The sequence below is a fragment of the Lithobates pipiens genome, unplaced genomic scaffold (genome assembly GCF_037356315.1).
Source record: "Lithobates pipiens isolate NorthernLeopardFrog02 unplaced genomic scaffold, aLitPip1_a1.2 Scaffold_73, whole genome shotgun sequence".
Lineage (NCBI taxonomy): Eukaryota > Metazoa > Chordata > Amphibia > Anura > Ranidae > Lithobates > Lithobates pipiens.
In genome coordinates, this window is record NW_027507896.1 from 934,598 (window position 1) to 953,081 (window position 18,484).

The following is an 18,484-nucleotide window of genomic DNA, read 5'->3' on the forward strand; positions in this document are numbered from 1 at the left end:
TCAGAGGGGTCCAAGAGAAGGCTATATGGACTTGAGGGATATGGCCTACATTAGGGCTCCCAGTTCTAGGTGAAGGTAATCTCAGAGGGGTCCAAGAGAAGGATATATGGACTTGAGGGTTATGGCCTATGTTGAGGCTCCCAATTCTAGGTGAAGGTAATCTCAGAGGGGTCCAAGAGAAGAATATATGGACTTGAGGGTTATGGCCTATGTTGAGGCTCCCAATTCTAGGTGAAGGTAATTTCAGAGGGGTCAGAGAGAAGAATATATGGACTTGAGGGTTATGGCCTATGTTGAGGCTCCCAGTTCTAGGTGAAGGTAATCTCAGAGGGGTCAGAGAGAAGAATATATGGACTTGAGGGTTATGGCCTACATTAGGGCTCCCAATTCTAGGTGAAGGTAATCTCAGAGGGGTCCAAGAGAAGAATATATGGACTTGAGGGTTATGACCTATGTTGAGGCTCCAGTTCTAGGTGAAGGTAATCTCAGAGGGGTCCAAGAGAAGAATATATGGACTTGAGGGTTATGGCCTATGTTGAGGCTCCCAGTTCTAGGTGAAGGTAATCTCAGAGGGGTCCAAGAGAAGGATATAAGGACTTGAGGGTTATGGCCTACATTAGGGCTCCCAATTCTAGGTGAAGGTAATCTCAGAGGGATCCAAGAGAAGAATATATGGACTTGAGGGTTATGACCTATGTTGAGGCTCCCAGTTCTAGGTGAAGGTAATCTCAGAGGGGTCCAAGAGAAGAATATATGGACTTGAGGGTTATGGCCTATGTTGAGGCTCCCAGTTCTAGGTGAAGGTAATATCAGAGGGGTCCAAGAGAAGGATATATGGACTTGAGGGTTATGGCCTACATTAGGGCTCCCAATTCTAGGTGAAGGTAATCTCAGAGGGATCCAAGAGAAGAATATATGGACTTGAGGGTTATGACCTATGTTGAGGCTCCCAGTTCTAGGTGAAGGTAATCTCAGAGGGGTCCAAGAGAAGAATATATGGACTTAAGGGTTATGGCCTATGTTGAGGCTCCCAGTTCTAGGTGAAGGTAATCTCAGAGGGGTCCAAGAGAAGGATATATGGACTTGAGGGTTATGGCCTATGTTGAGGCTCCCAGTTCTAGGTGAAGGTAATCTCAGAGGGGTCCAAGAGAAGGATATATGGACTTGAGGGTTATGGCCTATGTTGAGGCTCCCAATTCTAGGTGAAGGTAATCTCAGAGGGGTCCAAGAGAAGGATATATGGACTTGAGGGTTATTGCCTAGATTCGGGCTCCCAATGCTAGGTGAAGGAAATATCAGAAGAGATAAAGAGGATATGTGGACTGGAGGGGTAGCAGTGGGTTCCTTGTGGTGAGTGCTCTAAGGCAGAACATTTAATGTCAGAATATAGAAAAGTTTTACTTTGACCACACTGAACACCAGTAGCACCCCACCATCACATTCCCCAACTCTGAGCATTACAATTCCATTTTCTCCTGACTTTAGTCCCTCATCTTCACCCCCTACCAACATTGCATGTCACCTCCTTGTACCACTCATCCTACCTATTCTCCGTACCTTGGAAGCACCACTCCTTCCCACCTAAGCAACAAATATCCTCACGAGTCAATATTATCCCAACATATTAAAATAATCAGGAGATCCAGAGACATTAGAAACCAAAGTGACAAGCAAACCGTCACCTTTGCTGCAGAATTCACGCCTAGTCTTGTCTTTTCCCAACTTTCTTATTCCACGTACACATGATTGGAATTTTGGTCGGAAAAAGCTCTGATGGTTTTCCCGACGGGATTCCGACGGGATTCCGACGGGATTTCGGTCAAGCTGTCTTGCATACACACGGAATTCCGACCGTCAAGAACACGGTGAGGTACAAAACGTATGACGGGACTAGAAAAAGGAAGTTCAATAGCCAGTAGCCAATAGCTTCCATCTCGTAGTTTAATCTGAGCATACGTGAGTTTTTGCGCATCGGAATTGCACACACGCGATCAGAATTTCCGATAGAAACTTTTAGGCCGGGTTCACACCGCTGCGATGCGGGAACGCCGCGAATCCGCGGCGTTTTCCCGCATCGCATTACTCCCGCCGGCAGTTCACACTGCCCTATGCGGACGGCTGGGAGTGTCAATGTTATGTTAATGACACCCCCAGATCCGTCCGCATATCGCAGTGCGATCTGCCGACTCGCACAGGAATCGGATCGCATGGTGTGAACCCCCATGCGATTCGATTCTGTTGCGGACCAAAAAAAGGGTCCCGTGCGAGTTTGCTGCGGGAGCGATGCGAATTCAGCCATACTATCTGTATACTATGTGTATGGCTGAACTCGCATCGCTACGGAGATCGGATGTGATTTGCGGTGCGAATCACATCCGGATCTCCCCCCGCAGCAGTGTGAACCCGGCCTTACCATCGGAAAAATTGAGAACCTGCTCTCAAACTTTTGCTGGAGGAAATTCGGACAGCAAAGTTCCGATGGAGCGTACACACGGTCACATTTCCCGACGAAAGGCTCTCATCGGTCTTTTGCTGGCCGAAATTTCCGACCATGTGTGCACAGCATTAGCCTCCCTATTGGCCCTTTCTTGTGATGTCTGGACTCAATGAGCAATATGAAGGTTCAAGATTTGGAATGATGGAGGTTTTAATTTATCAAGTTTGTAACAGGTTCATATTAATATTATCCTTGTACCCTTCCTGTCACACAACCACTGACAGCCACCAACCTCACCTAGTCACTCTTGAACCTCCACACTGTTCAGGACACTCATCATTGTGCATCCACTTTATGGAGAGCCACCAAACACCACGTCCACCCTCTCCTACTCATCATTATCCATCCACTTTATGGAGAGCCACCAAACAACACATTCACCCTCTCCTACTCATCATTATCCATCCACTTTATAAAGAGCCACCAAACACCACGTCCACCCTCTCCTACTCATCATTATCCATCCACTTTATGGAGAGCCACCAAACACCACATACACCCTCTCCTACTCATCATTGTCCATCCACTTTATGGAGAGCCACCAAACACCACATACACCCTCTCCTACTCATCATTATCCATCCACTTTATAAAGAGCCACCAAACACCACATACACCCTCTCCTACTCATCATTATCCATCCACTTTATAAAGAGCCACCAAACACCATGTCCCCCTTCTCGCACTCATCATTATCCATCCACTTTATGGAGAGCCACCAGGCACCACATACACCCTCTCCTACTCATCATTATCCATCCACTTTATGGAGAGCCACCAAACACCACACACACCCTCTCCTACTCATCATTATCCATCCACTTTATGGAGAGCCACCAAACACCACATACACCCTCTCCTACTCATCATTATCCATCCACTTTATGGAGAGCCACCAAACAACACATACACCCTCTCCTACTCATCGTTATCCATCCACTTTATAAAGAGCCACCAAACACCACGTCCACCCTCTCCTACTCATCATTATCCATCCACTTTATAAAGAGCCACCAAACACCACGTCCACCCTCTCCTACTCATCATTATCCATCCACTTTATGGAGAGCCACCAAACACCACACACACCCTCTCCTACTCATCATTATCCATCCACTTTATGGAGAGCCACCAAACACCACATACACCCTCTCCTACTCATCATTATCCATCCACTTTATGGAGAGCCACCAAACAACACATACACCCTCTCCTACTCATCATTATCCATCCACTTTATAAAGAGCCACCAAACACCACGTCCACCCTCTCCTACTCATCATTATCCATCCACTTTATAAAGAGCCACCAAACACCACGTCCACCCTCTCCTACTCATCATTATCCATCCACTTTATGGAGAGCCACCAAACACCACATACACCCTCTCCTACTCATCATTGTCCATCCACTTTATGGAGAGCCACCAAACACCACATACACCCTCTCCTACTCATCATTATCCATCCACTTTATAAAGAGCCACCAAACACCACATACACCCTCTCCTACTCATCATTATCCATCCACTTTATAAAGAGCCACCAAACACCATGTCCCCCCTCTCGTACTCATCATTATCCATCCACTTTATGGAGAGCCACCAGGCACCACATACACCCTCTCCTACTCATCATTATCCATCCACTTTATGGAGAGCCACCAAACACCACATACACCCTCTCCTACTCATCATTATCCATCCACTTTATGGAGAGCCACCAAACACCACATACACCCTCTCCTACTCATCATTGTCCATCCACTTTATGGAGAGCCACCAAACACCACATACACCCTCTCCTACTCATCATTGTCCATCCACTTTATGGAGAGCCACCAAACACCACATACACCCTCTCCTACTCATCATTGTCCATCCACTTTATGGAGAGCCACCAAACACCACATACACCCTCTCCTACTCATCATTATCCATCCACTTTATACAGAGCCACCAAACACCACATACACCCTCTCCTACTCATCATTATCCATCCACTTTATAAAGAGCCACCAAACACCATGTCCCCCCTCTCGTACTCATCATTATCCATCCACTTTATGGAGAGCCACTAAACACCACATACACCCTCTCCTACTCATCATTATCCATCCACTTTATGGAGAGCCACTAAACACCACATACACCCTCTCCTACTCATCATTATCCATCTACTTTATGGAGAGCCACCAAACACCACATACACCCTCTCCTACTCATCATTATCCATCCACTTTATGGAGAGCCACCAACCACCACGTCCACCCTCTCGTACTCATCATTATCCATCCACTTTATGGAGAGCCACCAAACACCACGTACACCCTCTCGTACTCATCATTATCCATCCACTTTATGGAGATCCACCAAACACCACATACACCCTCTCGTACTCATCATTATCCATCTACTTTATGGAGAGCCACCAAACACCACATACACCCTCTCGTACTCATCATTATCCATCCACTTTATGGAGAGCCACCAAACACCACATACACCCTCTCCTACTCATCATTATACATACACTTTATGGAGAGCCACCAAACACCACATACACCCTCTCCTACTCATCATTATCCATCCACTTTATGGAGAGCCACCAAACACCACATACACCCTCTCGTACTCATCATTATCCATCTACTGTATGGAGAGCCACCAAACACCACATACACCCTCTTGTACTCATCATTATCCATCCACTTTATGGAGAGCCACCAAACACCACATACACCCTCTCCTACACATCATTATCCATCCACTTTATGGAGAGCCACCAAACACCACGTCCACCCTCTCCTACTCATTATTATACATACACTTTATGGAGAGCCACCAAACACCACGTACACCCTCTCCTACTCATCATTATCCATCCACTTTATGGAGAGCCACCAAACACCACGTACACCCTCTCCTACTCATCATTGTCCATCCACTTTATGGAGAGCCACCAATCACCACATACACCCTCTCCTACTCATCATTATCCATTCACTTTATAAAGAGCCACCAAACACCACATACACCCTCTCCTACTCATCATTATCCATCCACTTTATAAAGAGCCACCAAACACCACATACACCCTCTCCTACTCATCATTATCCATCCACTTTATAAAGAGCCACCAAACACCACATACACCCTCTTCTACTCATCATTATCCATCCACTTTATGGAGAGTCACCAAACACCACGTCCACCCTCTCGTACTCATCATTATCCATCCACTTTATAAAGAGCCACCAAACACCACATACACCCTCTTCTACTCATCATTATCCATCCACTTTATGGAGAGTCACCAAACACCACGTCCACCCTCTCCTACTCATCATTATCCATCCACTTTATGGAGAGTCACCAAACACCACGTCCACCCTCTCCTACTCATCATTATCCATTCACTTTATGGAGAGCCACCAAACACCACATCCACCCTCTCGTACTCATCATTGTCCATTCACTTTATGGAGAGCCACCAAACACCACGTCCACCCTCTCGTACTCATCATTGTCCATCCACTTTATGGAGAACCACCAAACACCACATACACCCTCTCCTACTCATCATTATCCATCCACTTTATGGAGAGCCACCAAACACCACGTCCACCCTCTCCTACTTATCATTATCCATCCACTTTATGGAGAGCCACCAAACACCACATACACCCTCTCCTACTCATCATTATCCATCCACTTTATAAAGAGCCACCAAACACTACGTCCACCCTCTCCTACTCATCATTATCCATCCACTTTATGGAGAGCCACCAAACACCAGGTCCACCCTCTCCTACTCATCATTATCCATCCACTTTATGGAGAGCCACCAAACACCAGGTCCACCCTCTCCTACTCATCATTGTCCATCCACTTTATGGAGAGCCACCAAACACCACATACACCCTCTCCTACTCATCATTATCCATCCACTTTATGGAGAGCCACCAAACACCACATACACCCTCTCGTACTCATCATTATCCATCCACTTTATGGAGAGCCACCAAACACCACGTCCACCCTCTCCTACTCATCATTATCCATCCACTTTATGGAGAGCCACCAAACACCACATACACCCTCTCCTACTCATCATTATCCATCCACTTTATGGAAAGCCACCAAACACCACGTCCACCCTCTCGTACTCATCATTGTCCATTCACTTTATGAAGAGCCACCAAACACCACGTCCACCCTCTCGTACTCATCATTATCCATCCACTTTATGGAGAGTCACCAAACACCACGTCCACCCTCTCCTACTCATCATTATCCATTCACTTTATGGAGAGCCACCAAACACCACATCCACCCTCTCGTACTCATCATTGTCCATTCACTTTATGGAGAGCCACCAAACACCATGTCCACCCTCTCGTACTCATCATTATCCATCCACTTTATGGAGAGCCACCAAACACCACGTACACCCTCTCCTACTCATCATTATCCATCTACTTTATGGAGAGCCACCAAACACCACATACACCCTCTCCTACTCATCATTATCCATCCACTTTATAAAGAGCCACCAAACACCATGTCCACCCTCTCGTACTCATCATTATCTATCCATATTTTTTGGAGAACCGCCAAACACCACGTCCTCCCTCACACACTCGACATGACCCCTCTGTCCCCTGCTGCCCACCCCCTCCACTCAGAACATCACTTTACTTATAGCAGTGTCTGCCTGGATAGCTTTCACATTGTCATGCAGCTGCTGTAATTTTTCCGTCGTCTTGCTCCCTGTAGGACAGAAGATTAGAAGAGGTTATTTCCAAGTCACCATTGTTCCCATCATCCCCATCATCCCATCTACAGAGATAATAGGATGAAACTAAAGTCAGACATTGCAGAACATCAGTGGTGGGTTTGGAGGGTTGATGGGTCACAGAGACATTATAGAGGAGTCTATCTACAAGACACTCACCGTCCTGGGTCAGCTGAGCCATTCTGGAGTTCATGCTGTTACTGAGGTTCCCGATCTTATTCTCAAGGGTGCGGTCAGGAGGTTTCTCACCGGGGCCTGTGGGGGGTAAAAACCCAGAACTTATCAGATTTGTAAGACGGAGCTGAGAAGATATGGCTCCTCAAGCAGTGTGCCCTTAGCTCCTGCTGCTATCTCAGCCAAAAAGGACGGAGAGGCCCAGCAAAGGACCTTGAGCCTTTAGAACCACTTTAATGCTGAAGTGGGAGTAGGAGGAGCAGAGCTGGCGAGTCACTGCTGAGAGTGGGAGCTAAGCTGTTGTGTAACTGCTGGAAGGGGGAGCAGGTGAAGCTGAGCTGCGGAGCCACTGCTGGGAAGGTAAAGAAGGTGGAGCTGAGCTGCTGAGTCACTGCTGGGAGGAGGAGAGGGGCTGAGGTGCTACTGGGAGGGAGGAGTGGAAGTAGATGAGCTTCTGAGTCCCTTCTGGAAGGGGGAGCAGGGGGAGCTGAGCTTCTGAGTCCCTTCTGGAAGGGGAAGCAGGTGAAGCTGAGCTGCGGAGCCACTGCTGGGAAGGTAAAGAAGGTGGAGCTGAGCTGCTGAGTCACTGCTTGGAGGATAGAGAAGGGGAAACAGTTACTGAGTCACTGCTAGGAGCGGGAGCTGAGCTGCTGAGTCACTGCTGGGAGGAGGAGAGGGGCTGAGATGCTACTGGGAGGGAGGAGTGGAAGTAGATGAGTTGCTGAGTCCGTGCTGGAAGGGGGAGCAGGGGGAGCTGAGCTTCTGAGTCCCTGCTAGAATGTGGAGCAGGGGGAGCTGAGCTTCTGAGTCCCTTCTGGAAGGGGAAGCAGGTGAAGCTGAGCTGCGGAGCCACTGCTGAGAAGGTAAAGAAGGTGGAGCTGAGCTGCTGAGTCACTGCTGGGAGGAGGAGAGGGGCTGAGATGCTACTGGGAGGGAGGAGTGGAAGTAGATGAGCTTCTGAGTCCCTTCTGGAAGGTGGAGCAGGGGTAGCTGAGCTTCTGAGTCCCTGCTGGAAGGTGAAGCTGAGCTGCGGAGCCACTGCTGGGAAGGTAAGGAAGGTGGAGCTGAGCTGCTGAGTCACTGCTGGGAGAAGGAGAGGGGCTGTGGTGCTACTGGGAGGGAGGAGTGGAAGTAGATGAGTTTCTGAGTCCCTGCTGGAAGATGGAGCAGGGGGAGCTGAGCTTCTGAGTCACTGCTTGGAGGATAGAGAAGGGGAAAGAGTTACTGAGTCACTGCTAGGAGCGGGAGCTGAGATGCTGAGTCACTGCTGGTAAGGGGAGCATGGGTAGCTGAGCTACTAAATCACTGCTGGGAGGGGGTGCTGAGCAACTGAACATTAATGTGAAAGCACTTTCTGTTGTAAACTTTGAGGATAAATTGCTCCACAGTGCCCGTAGCTACAGAGGTTTTGATTTAGATTTTAGTTTAAAGCTTATTTACTGTGTCTTAAAGTGACCCTGTCAACTCACCCTGTAAAAGAAGAGCATGTATATAGCCCTTTCCAGTGGCCCTTGTCATCTAATGTGGCCACTTTGCTACTCCCGGGGGTGCAGAGCACCTGCTCCACCCGCTGCACACCGCGGCTCCTTGTGCAACACTACGGGACGTGTGGACTGGTGTGAGAACCACATTGTGCTCCTTTCCCTGGGCAAATATTGAATTCCCAAACCCTCTGTCATGAAAATGTAGTAATGTCGGTGTGAAATCCTCCGTCTGCGTGTAAACACCAAAAGATTCCGTCTGGAGGACTGAGGATCAAGTGGTAAGGGAGTTACATTGGATAGGGCGGGGTGGTTTGGAGAATGGTCGCTCTCACAGACACGTCAAGAGGTCATAGAAGAGTCTACAGGGCCATTTGGGTTTGACTGTGCAGTAGGGACGATACATGATCATGGACTATACCAGAATGTACTAAGTGCCCACTTACATCTGAAGGAGATGATGAGGATGATGATGATGGAGAGGAGAACGGCACAGGTGGAGCACAGAGCACACAGGAGACGGGAGGAGGGCTGGGGAATCCAGAGGTTCATCTTGGTATCTAGGTGAGAAGATAGAAAGGAGAACATGTTGGAACCAGACCAGTCTGTCATTAATCAGAACCTCAACAGGACTGAGCATCAGAAGTTCACAGAACCGCACTCGGGGATGCCAAAACATCTCTGCGCAGCTAAACTTTAGGGCTAGAGAAGCTCCTCACAAAGGGAGACCAGCTCCGACTCTCATCCATACATAAACATCATGGAGACCCCAACCTTTACCTGGCCCACTGAATGCAACCCAAGATACAACAAACTGGTCCAATAACGGAGATTGCTTCAATCTGAAGGTATATTCAGTGAATAGAAAACACATCCAATGCCAATGGGTTACCAGGGCCTTCCATTCCTGTTGAGACCAGACCAATTATTAAACAGATTATTGGTAACAGGACTGAATACATTTTTTGACATTCATGGTCCAGTCCATAGTGACCTGACAAGATGGGACCAACTTCTCCTGAGACCAAACCATCAGAACATTCACACAAACTGAGCTAAACTATAACCATCAGACCAGCAGGTGGTGCTACAAAACCAGAGCCCATCCAATCATATGATGAGACCGTTCACAAGGCCAGCTGATACATTCAGATTGACCATTTATTGACAAACCATCTTCTAGTCTAGAGACCAGAAGATGGAGCAAAGCCATAGCACTCCAGAAATAAGAGGTAGGATGGGCGTATGTCTCATGGAGGGTGATGGGCGTCAAGGCATTGGCATATTGTTCCTTATATTGCCGGAGTACGGAGACATGGCCAATTCTTCTCACTTCTCAGCCAACAAAACCTCATTCTATTTCCTACATAAGAACTTGGACAATTGGCACGTGGTGGTATCAGGAGAGCTTCTGACCATACCACGGTGACCCTCTACATGGTCCATCACAACTGATGCTGAAATTGGTTGCCTATTTGTCTGTATTTAGCCACCCACAACACAAACCTACCACTAGCTAGACCAGACCAATCTATATCTCATCAGACCCATCAGATCATAGGAACCCAACTGCCTTCCTTTTCCAAACTCCAACTCTGTAGAGAACTCTTCTACATATTACACAGTTAGGTTGGATAAAGACACCAGTCCATCCAGTCCAACCTGAGTGAGGTGTCTACAATTGTCCCTCTCCCTGTACACTCACATCGGTACCTACCCTCAAGGAGCCCACAATCCAAGGTCCCCACTCATATACTAGGGGCCAATTTTGGACAGAAGCCAATTAACCCCCCAGCATGTCTTTGGTCTCCTACCTCTGGATCCACCTACTTACATTCTTTTTCTTTTTCTTCTGAAGCCTTATGGAGGTAGGTCAAATCTTGGTAGTCTGTAGGCATCGCCTGCGAAGAGGGAAATGGCACATGGTTGGAAAAAGAAAAAAAAGGCAGACACCCTTCCAAAAGACTTGGATGCCCTCAACCCTAACCCACAGAGGAACGCAAAAAATAAATTAATAGAGCCAGTCCAAGGGTCTCGAATTGGTCAAATAAGTTCCTTTCTGCTCCACAGAGGTGATCAAACGTATACTACAGTATATACTACAGTATATATATATATATATATATATATATATATATATATATATATATATATATATATATATATATATAAAACCCATACCCTCATATTGGGAGGCTGGGCGGAGCCATAGACAATTATGTAATGGTTGGTTTCGGACATGCCCATTAGAAGCTATGAAGACCAGAGATCCCTCCTGACCACCTTCATCAGGACTGTTGATAGAATCCATGGGGCCCCATACAGCCAACCTGACTGCCCCCCCCCCGAGTTTACTATGCTTCAGTTATGATTGAACTTAGTATCGATCACTCATTGTGTTCATTCAGGAAAAGAGACAAAATTACCAGACAATTCCCCCCACTCTCCATCCTAAAGAATACCGTTGTGTGCTTGTAGCTTCCAATAGGAAGGAGAGAAGGGCAGCTGTATGGGGGGGCACACAAGGGGGCCTAGGCAGCAGGGGGAAGTTTATGGTGCTACAGGGGGGTGATCAGTGTGGTGGTGGGGGGGCAATTACTGGAACTGATCCCCTGGTATGGCTCTCCTTGCAGCAGCTGAAAGCTGGCAGGAGGAAGAGGAGGAGAAGCCGGCTTTCAGCTGCTGTAGAGAGAGAGAGAGAGAGAGAGAGAGAGCCATACTGGGGATCAGTTCCAGTAATTGCCTCCCTCCCGCCGTGGCGATCATCCGCCCTGTCCACATCTGATTCACCCAGCTGCCTGGGCCCCCCCCGATGGCCCGGGCCCCATACAGAAGGACCGGGGGTTACCCCCTTATCTACGTCCCTGATTGCAGACAGCAATAGATCAATGTGAGAAGTGATCTGTTGATGCACAGCGGCATGGAGGTCTCAATATGGTCTCCAGAAATCACAACCAGACCCCTTGAAGAATAAAATAAAAATAAAAAGTGTGAAAAATAAATAAAGTATATACTGTATACATATATATCCCTAAATAAAATAACTCCTAGGTTTTACTTGTAGGTCCGGCACCTCGGATTATGGTAATGAGGACACATGGGAACCTCCTATAGCTTTCTAATGGTCATCGAGGTCATGGAGTGGCCTAGCCCGTCTCCAGACCTTAATCCTATAGACAATTCATGGAGGGAGCCCAAAACTTTGAGTTGCCAAGAGACAGCCAAAAAAACCTTAAAGGGTTTAGAGAAGATCAGAACAGGCACAAGAGAGAGAGAGAGAGAAATTATATACATAGAGAGATAGATATACAGTGTCTGACAAAAGTAAGTACACCCCTCTTCTCTCTTCTCGTGTGACAACACTGAAGAAATGACACTTGTCTACAATGTAAAGTAGTGAGTGTACAGCTTGTATAACAGTGTAAATTTCCTGTCCCCTCAAAATAACTCAACACACAGCCATTAATGTCTAAACCGCTGGCAACAAAAGTCAGTACACCCCTAAGTGAAAATCTCCAAATTGGGGCCCAAAGTGTCAATATTTTGTGTGGCCGCCATTATTTTCCAGCACTGCCTTCACCCTCTTGGGCATGGAGGTCAGCAGAGCTTCACAGGTCACCACTGGAGTCCTCTTCCCCTCCCCCATGATGACATCACGGAGCTGGTGGATGTTGGAGACCTTCCCCTCCTCCACCTTCCCTCTGAGGACGTCCCACAGATGATCAATAGGGTTTAGGTCTGGAGACATGCTTGTCCAGTCCATCACCTTTACCCTCAGCTTCTTTAGCAAGGCAGTGGTGGTGTTGGAGGTGTGTTTGGGGTGGTTATCATGTTGGAATACTGCCCTGCGGTCCAGTCTCTGAAGGGAGGGGATCATGCTCTGCTTCAGTATGTCACAGTACATGTTGGCATTCATGGTCCCCTCAATGATCTGTAGCCCCCCCAGTGCCGGCAGCACTCATGCAGCCCCAGACCATGACACCCCCACCACCATGCCTGACTGTAGACAAGACACACTTGTCTTTGTCCTCCTCACCTGGTTGCCCCCACACACGCCTGACACCATCTGACACCAAATACCTTTATCTTGGTCTCATCAGACCACAGGACATGGTTCCAGTAATCCATCTCCTTAGTCTGCTTGTCTTCAGCAAACTGTTTGTGGTCTTTCTTGTGCATCATCTTTAGAAGAGGCTTCCTTCTGGGAGGACAGCCATGCAGACCAATTTGATGCAGTGTGCGGCGTATGGTCTGAGCACTGACAGGCTGACCCCCCACCCCTACAACCTCTGCAGCAATGCTGGCAGCACTCATATGTCTATTTCCCAAAGACAACCTCTGGATATGACGCTGAGCACGTGACCTCAACTTCTTTGGTGGACCATGGCGAGGCCTGTTCTGAGTGGAACCTGTCCTGTTACCCCCCTGTATGGTCTTGGCCACCGTGCTGCAGCTCAGTTTCAGGGTCTTGGCAATCTTCTTATAGCCTAGACCATCTTTATGTAGAGCAACAATTCTTATCTTCACATCCTCAGAGAGTTCTTTGCCATGAGGTGCCATGTTGTACTTCCAGTGACCAGTATGAGAGAGTGAGAGCGATAACACCAAATGTAACACACCTGCTCCCCATTCACACCTGAGACCTTGTAACACTAACGAGTCACATGACACCGGGGGAGGGAAAATGCCTAATTGGGCCCCCAATTTGGAGATTTTCACTTAGGGGGTGTACTGACTTTTGTTGCCAGCGGTTTAGACATTAATGGCTGTGTGTTGAGTTATTTTGAGGGGACAGGAAATTTACACTGTTATACAAGCTGTACACTCACTACTTTACATTGTAGACAAGTGTCATTTCTTCAGTGTTGTCACATGAAAAGAGAGAAGAGAAGGGGTGTACTTACTTTTGTCACATACTGTAGATGTAGAAAAATAGGAAAATAAATAAATACAATTTAATTATATATATATATATATATATATATATATATATATATATATATATATATATATATATATATATATATATATATATATGTATATATAAAATTACGTTTTATTTATTTTCCTATTTTTCTGCCTTTTTTATTACACACATATAAATTATATATGTACTGTATAAAATTTAATTTTATTTATTTATTTTCCTATTTTTCTGCATTTTTTATTATACACACACATATTTATATAAAAGAAAGAAAGAAAGAAAATAAATTAAAGTTAAAAAATGTTTTATATATATATATGTGTGTGTGTGTGTAATAAAAAAATGCAGAAAAATAGGAAAATAAATAAATAAAATTACATAAAATTACACACATATATATATATATATATATATATATATATATATATATATATATATATATATATATATATATATATATATATATATATATATATATATATATATATATATATTACATTTTATTTATTTATTTATTTTCCTATTTTTCTGCATTTTTTTTATTACACACACACACACACACATATATATATATATATATATATATATATATATATATATATATATATATATATATATAACATTTTTTAACTTTAATTTATTTTCTTTCTTTCTTTCTTTCTTTCTTTCTTTCTTTCTTTCTTTCTTTTATATATATATATATATATATATATATATATATATATATATATATATATATATATATATATGTGTGTGTATAATAAAAAATGCAGAAAAATAGGAAAATAAATAAAGAAAATTAAATGTTATACAGTACATATATAATATATATGTGTGTAATAAAAAAGGCAGAAAAATAGGAAAATAAATAAAACGTAATTTTATATATATATACGTGTGTGTGATAAAAAAATAGGTAAATAAATAAATACAATTACATTTATATATATATATATATATATATATATATATATATATATATATATATATATATATATATATATATACATTACATTTTATTTATTTTCCTATTTTACTGCATTTTTTTATTACACACACATATATATATGTTGATGGGAGAATCAAGCAATTGCACCATCTCTGTTTTGCTTAAATTAAAATAAATAATTTGAAATAAAAGATTTCCTCTACACACCCCCCCCCCACCCCAAAAGAAAAATTGAAAAATTTAATATTTATTTTCTCCCCAAAAAATAAAAAATAATCCCTGGACAAGTCAACAAAATGTCATTCAGAATTTTTCAGAGATTGCAAATCTGTAAAAAAAATTTGCAGTCGTGCTAAATTTGTGCGGCGGTCAGCCTGACTCGATCTTATCTAAATGTTACACAATTTCCATAAAAATGTTTGTTTTTGTTTTTTTTCTCGCCCTGCGTGTGTCGCAATGCAACGCTAAAAGGGAAATAAATCTCTCCTAAAAGCGAAACGCAGAACTTGATCTTTCACTTTCCACTACATTCCACAAAAGCCACACAAACGGAATATTGTTTTCATCAGCAGAGGATCATCATATGTTACACAAATCTAAGAGGAGGTGCGCAAATAAAATAAAATAAATAAATTCAATTAAATCAATCTTGCTTTGAAAACAAAAATTTGCAGGAAAATATGAAAACTAGGAAATAAAAATATATGTATCCTAATTTACTTTCAAATTAAAATCCTAAATGTCCAGAAAAAAAAAAAATATTTTGGGGATAGACTACGAAAGCCTTAAAGGCATAATACGCTGAATCAAAGAAAAAAAAAATGAAAAAAAAGAAAATAATATAAAAAAAGATTCTGTGACTTAAAGGCTGTAGGGAGAAAATAAAATAGCTATTCAAGTGGGTTAATGAGAAGAAACAAATAGTAATAATTACTTACAATAAATAAGGAACTAATAAAAATAAATAAGGAACTAGATATAGCGGGGTAGATATAGCGGGGTAGATATAGCGGGGTAGATATAGCGGGTACATATAGCGGGGTAGATATAGCGGGGTAGATATAGCGGAGTAGATATAATGGGGTACATATAGCGGGGTAGATATAGCAGGGTAGATATAGCAGGGTAGATATAGCAGGGTAGATATAGCGGGGTAGATATAGCAGGGTAGATATAGCGGGGTAGATATAGCGGAGTAGATATAATGGGGTACATATAGCGGGGTAGATATAGTAGGGTAGATATAGCGGGTACATATAGCGGGGTAGATATAGCGGGGTAGATATAGCGGGGTAGATATAGCAGAGTAGATATAATGGGGTACATATAGCGGGGTAGATATAGTAGAGTAGATATAGCGGGTACATATAGCGGGGTAGATATAGCGGGGTACATTGTGTCATCATGGGATACTACCTGAATATAACTCAACACAGAGGACTAGAGCAGAACATATAGAATAGTAACATCAAAGAAAAAAATAATAATAATAAAGATATTACAGAAAAATGTCATTAAAAAAATGGTATGGAATATTAAGGAAAAAAAGATCAATAAATGATATAGAAAAAATCTTAGATAAAGCTGGGACCCCGATATATAATGATAAAGATATTGTGGTGTACTCAGTGAAGGAAGCACAGCTGGGACTAGTGGGGATTAATAGAAGAGGAAAAGTGAAGGAGTAGTGGAGTCGGAGTAAAGTCGGGGTAAAGTCGGGGTAAAGTCGGAGTAAAGTCGAGGTAAAGTCGGGGTAAAGTCGGGGTAAAGTCGGGGTGAAGTCGGGGTAAAGTCGGGGTAAAGTCGAGGTAAAGTCGGGGAAAGTCGGGGTAAAGTCGTGGTAAAGTCGGGGTAAAGTCGGGGTAAAGTCATGGTAAAGTCGGGGTAAAGTTGAGGTAAAGTCATGGTAAAGTCGGGGTAAAGTCGGGGTGAAGTCGTGGTAAAGTCGGGGGGTAAAGTTGGGGTAAAGTCAGAGTAAAGTCAGGGTAAAGTTGGGGTGAAGTCGGAGTAAAGTCGGGGGAAAGTCGGGGTAAAGTCGGGGTAAAGTCGGGGTAAAGTCGGGGGAAAGTTGGGGTAAAGTCGGAGTAAAGTCAGGGTAAAGTTGGGGTGAAGTCGAGGTAAAGTCGGGGTAAAGTCGGGGTGAAGTCGGGGTAAAGTCGGGGTAAAGTCGGGGTAAAGTCGGGGTAAAGTCGGGGTAAAGTCATGGTAAAGTTGGGGTAAAGTCGGGGTAAAGTCGGGGTAAAGTCGGGGGGTAAAGTCCCCACCCTGTGTGAAGAGTCAGTCAGGAATTAGAGAAGCGAATAGTACAAGAGATAAATGAAGCAGTAATGGGATGAGTAGGAGGATAAGGCTCAGCCCCGATACTTTAATGGACTAGGAAAGGGATATGGGGGTTCAGTAAAGACGCCTCGAGAGCGACAATCACAACTGTATTGAAAGAAGATGAAGAAAATCCAATCTGCTGTAACTATAGACCGATATCTTTACTGATACGGAAATGTTCTCTAAGGATAAAGAAGTCAATGCCGGGGTTTGGTGCACTTGGACCAGTCCGGCTTTGTAGAGGGGAGAGAATGTAAGGACAATGGGGTAAGCACATTGCTCCTCCTCCAGAAGATGAAAGAGACTGGAATCCCCCGTCTACTCCTTTCGATTGACGCAGAAAAAGCGTTTGATGGGGTAGACTGGGCATTCATGATGGGCACTCTGGAGACAACGGGTTTTGGCCGTAGGGTACCGGAGTGGATTGAGCTTCTCTATAGAAATCCAACTGCGCCGATAAGGGTTAAAGGGGAAGTAAGTAGACACGGGCGCCGTCAATAAATTTGTTTCGTTCTGTTCCGTTACGGTTCGTATTAAAATTAAATTCGTACTTCGTATTTCGTGTCCGAAATTCAATTTCAATTCGTACGAAATACGAATTTTCGTTAGAGGAGGGGCTCCCACCATCCCTGTGCTGTGCTGACTTCCTCCTGGGGATTCGTAGAACAAAAGTTCGTATTTCGTACAAAATTCGGACGCATGGCAATTCGTATTTCAGATTCCTCCCGAACGTACGAATTTAAGGAAATTCGTACGAATTTGAAATGAGAGTGAATCGCGCATGTCCAGAAGTAAGCCCTGATGGGTGTTACTTCCTCTTTGATTCCCTGCAAAGGTAAAGCATAATGGACTACTATGCATCGCATTGCATTGCATCTCATAGCATTGCATCACATCACATCGCATTGCATCTCATCGCATTGCATCGCATCACATCGCATTGCATCTCATAGCATTGCATCGCATCTCATCGCATCGCATCTCATTGCATTGCATCGCATCGCATAGTAGTCCATTATATGTCACTTACCTGACACAGGAGCCAGTGAAGTCACCGCTGTTCCCCTGTAGTTTGGAGCCTCGATCTTCTCTGTGGGTCTCGCTGCTCCGGCGCTGTCATTTGTCGGAGCCGCGATTACATCACTCCCACGCATGCGCACGGGAGCCGCGGTGTCTGTCTTTCGGCTAATATCTCCTAAACCGTATAAGTTTAGGAGATATTTCTTGGACCTACAGGTAAGCCTTAATCTAAATACTGTAGTGTACTGTATTGTATAGGGATGGATGCCAATCAGTGCCAAACAATAATGCATGCCAATCAGTGATGCCCATTGTGGG

The 18,484-nt window shown here is 44.4% G+C and overlaps 1 protein-coding gene across 1 annotated transcript in view; it reads right to left on the minus strand.

Annotated features, from left to right (window-relative positions):
* Positions 1–18,484, minus strand: part of LOC143959404 (asialoglycoprotein receptor 1-like) — a 41,380-nt gene that overhangs the window by 20,380 nt on the left and 2,516 nt on the right. Inside the window, exons 2-5 of the mRNA XM_077468044.1 lie at positions 10,783–10,849; positions 9,395–9,508; positions 7,453–7,548; positions 7,197–7,268 (exon numbers count right to left, since the gene is read on the minus strand). Coding sequence (XP_077324170.1) covers positions 7,197–7,268; positions 7,453–7,548; positions 9,395–9,508; positions 10,783–10,846 — 346 coding nt within the window. The 5' untranslated portion in view covers positions 10,847–10,849. The remainder of the gene's footprint in view (positions 1–7,196; positions 7,269–7,452; positions 7,549–9,394; positions 9,509–10,782; positions 10,850–18,484) is intronic.